Genomic DNA, 4,221 nt, shown 5'->3' on the forward strand with positions numbered 1-4,221 from the left:
TGGAAAAATGACAAAATTAAAGTTGCAGATAAGTTTTGGGGAAAGTAATTTTTATTTTTATTTTGTCCAAGAAGGTAATCAAACATGCAAAGCAAAAATATGTATTTTCAAAACCAACAGTTCCCGTTGGAACCGGCAGAGAGTGCAGCAAAAGGCTCCGTTCAGGCATCCACCATGCCCCAGAAAGGCCCGCCCATTACAATAAGTTAGTCACCGTGCCGTGCCACCTTTGTTTGAACCTATCATCAGTCTCTCTCTCTGCTCACTAGTTTTCCACTGAAAAGGAACAAATGTCAAAAGGATTTCTTCTATTCCATTAGTCACTTTTCCCCAACAAATTTTCTGAATCCAAAAAAAAAACCCAGAAGCCTCCACCATGAAAGGAACCAAATTTCTCACTCTGCTGCTCATCATCTTATCTCTGTACAGACAATCAGCAGCAGAAGAAGACACCTCAGTAAGCAGATTTCAGAACTATCTAAGATTCAAAACAGCTCATCCAAACCCAGATTATTCAAAACCAGTTTCATACTTAACATCTCAAGCTCAATCAATTGGTCTTAAAACTACAATCTTTGAATTTTCCCCATCAAAACCACTTCTTATCATAACTTGGGTTGGTTCAAATCCATCTTTACCATCAATCTTACTAAATTCACATCTTGATAGTGTTCCTGCTGAACCATCCAAATGGATATACCCACCTTTTGCAGCAACTAAGACAGAAGATGGTAAAATCTATGCAAGAGGTGCTCAAGATGATAAATGTATTGGTATGCAATATCTTGAAGCAATTCGGGAGCTGAAAGTTGTTCAAGGTTATAGTCCAGTGAGGACTGTTCACATATCTTATGTTCCTGATGAGGAGATTGGTGGGGCTAATGGAGCTGCAAAATTTGCTGGTTCGGATGAGTTTAAGAGTTTGAATATTGGATTTATGTTGGATGAAGGTCAAGCATCTACTAGTGAGAAATTTAGAGTCTTTTATGCTGATAGAGCAATTTGGAGGTTGATAATTAAGGCATCAGGTATGCCTGGACATGGGTCTAGGATGTTTGATAATAGTGCCATGGAGAATTTGATGAAGAGTGTTGAAATTATGACTAGATATAGAGAAGGGCAATTTGATTTGGTTAAAGCTGGATTGGCAATGAATTCAGAAGTTATATCGGTGAATCCTGTGTATATGAAAGCCGGTACTCCTTCACCTACGGTGAGTTCTGCGATATCCGTACTGTTATATGTTTTAGACTAATGAAGATTGAATGTTTACTTGTTGTTGTTGAACTTTGGGTTATGAGGAGTGCTTCTTGTGAACAGGGTTATCAAATGAATATGCAACCTTCAGAAGCTGAAGCAGGATTTGATATTCGGTTTCCACCTACAGCAGATCTAGAGCTATTCAGAAAGAGAATCGTTGATGAATGGGCACCACATCATAGAAACATGACATATGAGGTGAGCTTTTGAAACTCTTACATTTGCTTACTTTCAGTTTATTTATGCAAAGATTGAATCTGCTAAACATCAATTAGGACCTTACTGATGTAACAACTTATTGTGGCAATGATTCGCTTATACAGACTTGTAGTATTTACAATGCAATTGCCTTTGTTGCATACCTGTAGTTATTGGTAAATATCCTCAAACACACTTGAAGACCTATGCCGCAATTGGCAATTAAGCTTCACGCATTGTGTACCCATCCTTCGTTTAGTTATCTTCTGGCTCGGTGTGCTTAGATGAATTACTTTGGTGGGTGGAAAGGAGGGGATTCAAGTCACTAGTCTGGAGTGAAATGGATGTGGTGATAATCTGATATGCAAGTCACTAGTATATAGGAGGTGTTCTAGATTCCTCAAACTCTGGAGTAGGACTAACTCTCTTGATTACACAGGCTTACAAAAACTAATATCCATGATTTGTGCAAAGCTTCTGCCTTTCTTGAGTCTGTACAAATATCTGAACTTCTTCTTTTACTATCACAGTTAACTGAGCATGAGCCCGTGAAAGACCACTTGGGGAGTCCTATAATGACAGCAACCGATGATCGCAATCCGTGGTGGGGTGTTTTCAGTAAGGCCATAGTTTCTGCTGGAGGAACACTCTCTAAGCCTGAAATTCTGGCCTCTACAACTGATGCACGTTTCATAAGAGCGCTGGGAATTCCTACTTTTGGGTTTTCCCCAATGACAAATACTCCAATCCTGCTTCACGAGCACAATGAGGTACCATTATTAATTATGCAGGCCTTTTGTTATTCCATTTGTAGTGCTTGCTAATCCTTATCTTCCGATGTTTGGTATTTATATTTTTTGCAGTACCTAGAGGAAACCGTCTACATAAGAGGAATAAAGATATATGAATCTGTGATCAGGGCATTGAGTTCTTTTGAAGGAGGAAACCATGAATCAACCTAGAGCTGTGCCAAAAATAATCAGGTGGATCTTATTGTTCATTTCTTGAAACATGTTAGTGTCTGTTTATTACCATGATTAAGTTTAATGTGGATGAACAAGATGACTACTAAAGAACTTTCTTTGTCTCCTAGAAAAGTAATTGTTAATTCCCCGTGTTGCTGGCCAAAACCTTGGGCCAAAAAATCATGCCAGCTCTAACTTTTCCTGAAAACAGTAAAGCCTATACATAAGACTGGTTCGGAAATCCGTAACCTTTATCAATAGGCCTTCATTATACCAGTTCGTTATCTTCATTGTTTCCCATAGACAAACATATGAAGCCAAGATATACACCTGGTCAATCCATTTCTTTCCTCAAGCATGATGTAATCGAACCCGTTGCTGATTTGTCTGATAATGTTCTTGCTGCTCTTGGTATGTGAATAAAAATATATCTATATTTGTCGACTCAAGTGTCGTGTAATGTTTTGAACTTCTGCAAATACTTATAAAACTGTGGATATTTGGCCTCCTTATATGCGTGCCCAGATTGTAAGTTCCAACCACAAAGCCACTTTTTTCTCGACAAGCAAAGGCATTTGTATTCCAACAATATATAACTTGTGAATTTGTTGTCTTGCATGGTTTAGCAACTGAAACATTTTTGTATCTTATCTATTCTAAATTGGTGTCATTGTCTCTGTTAGCTCTCTGGATAAGCTCTCAGGAAATCAACCCGTCAGTCATAAACTACACAAGTGCAATCTGACATAATTTCTTCTGTAAAGCAACTTCTGAAATTATGCAACGGTATGGGTTGGCTATTATGATTAATGTAAGTAACAGTCCTTATTACGGGATTCTTAGAAGGACCAAGCAATTGCTCAAAACATTGTTGTGCTATTTTTCTCATGCTACGCTGACAAATAAATGGGCCTGCTGTTAGTCCCATAATCATCATGACCACTTTTCTCAATAGATTGAACACTTGTCCCTCCATTATTGTCTGTAAAATTATGGTTATTTAATGACTAGTGTATTCTTTTCTGTTTCTGTAACCTTAATAATCCTGTAATGTCATAGTTAGTTTACAATTTGAAACAACAGAACGCTTTGCAAACACCAGATCTGCCGCCGGCTGTTGTCTCAGTTACCAAGCAGCCACTTAAACGGCCATCTTGTAGGGGATGGTTTTGAATCAATATAATAGATTATTTTTCTGCTAGGAAATGGAACCCCTAACTGCTAGTATCCTAGTACTTCCTTAGAGATATGAATTTTGCATAAATCTTTTTCTTTTGGGTCAGCAGTGAATACTATTAGAACCCGTTTTCCTGTTCTTCCGTAGACTGAAAGTGTGTGGTGTTCTAGCCTTCATCCTAATACTTAATGTTTGGAAAATAGTGGGTGGTGTTGTGCAACTGATGACAACATGAAGAAGAGTGGTTTTACGTTGTTTCTGTGGTAATTCTGAAGAAACTAGGGAGCAGTTATTCTAGTAATTTCAGTGAGTTAGTTTGGACCTGGCTGGGTCAAATGTTTCTTTTCAGGAAACCAAGGTCATATGAGGATATGTTGAACATGGCTAATCACGAAAGTAGGCTGTGAAGGAAATTTGGTTAGTCTCGGCTTCTATAATTTTGATTGAACTTTGATTTGTAAGTTACAGAAAGATATCAACTTTTCTGGAGATAAGTTTGCAAAGCATGTAGCTTGTCTGATCAGAGGTGATGGTGTGGGATACATAAGAAGACCTGCTATTCTCAGTATTCTGGCAAGTCTGGAAATTAGTTCATCAGTCGTAGTGTCTTACCATAGATTT

The 4,221-nt window shown here is 38.1% G+C and overlaps 1 protein-coding gene across 2 annotated transcripts; it reads left to right on the forward strand.

Moving 5' to 3' along the window:
• Positions 1-287: 287 nt before the first annotated feature.
• On the forward strand, positions 288-3,457 carry LOC113287071 (aminoacylase-1-like). Of its 2 annotated transcripts, none has more exons than XM_026535732.1 (5): positions 288-1,213; positions 1,321-1,458; positions 1,989-2,228; positions 2,322-2,441; positions 3,103-3,457. In XM_026535732.1, the coding sequence occupies exons 1-4, from the start codon at positions 377-379 to the stop codon at positions 2,418-2,420; spliced, it is 1,314 nt and encodes a 437-aa protein (XP_026391517.1). In that variant the 5' UTR covers positions 288-376; the 3' UTR covers positions 2,421-2,441; positions 3,103-3,457. The 2 variants fall into 2 exon arrangements, with proteins under 2 accessions (XP_026391517.1, XP_026391516.1); XM_026535731.1 differs by having other exon boundaries at positions 3,107-3,457.
• Positions 3,458-4,221: the final 764 nt, after the last annotated feature.

This window comes from Papaver somniferum, chromosome 6, assembly GCF_003573695.1.
Source record: "Papaver somniferum cultivar HN1 chromosome 6, ASM357369v1, whole genome shotgun sequence".
Taxonomy (NCBI): domain Eukaryota; kingdom Viridiplantae; phylum Streptophyta; class Magnoliopsida; order Ranunculales; family Papaveraceae; genus Papaver; species Papaver somniferum.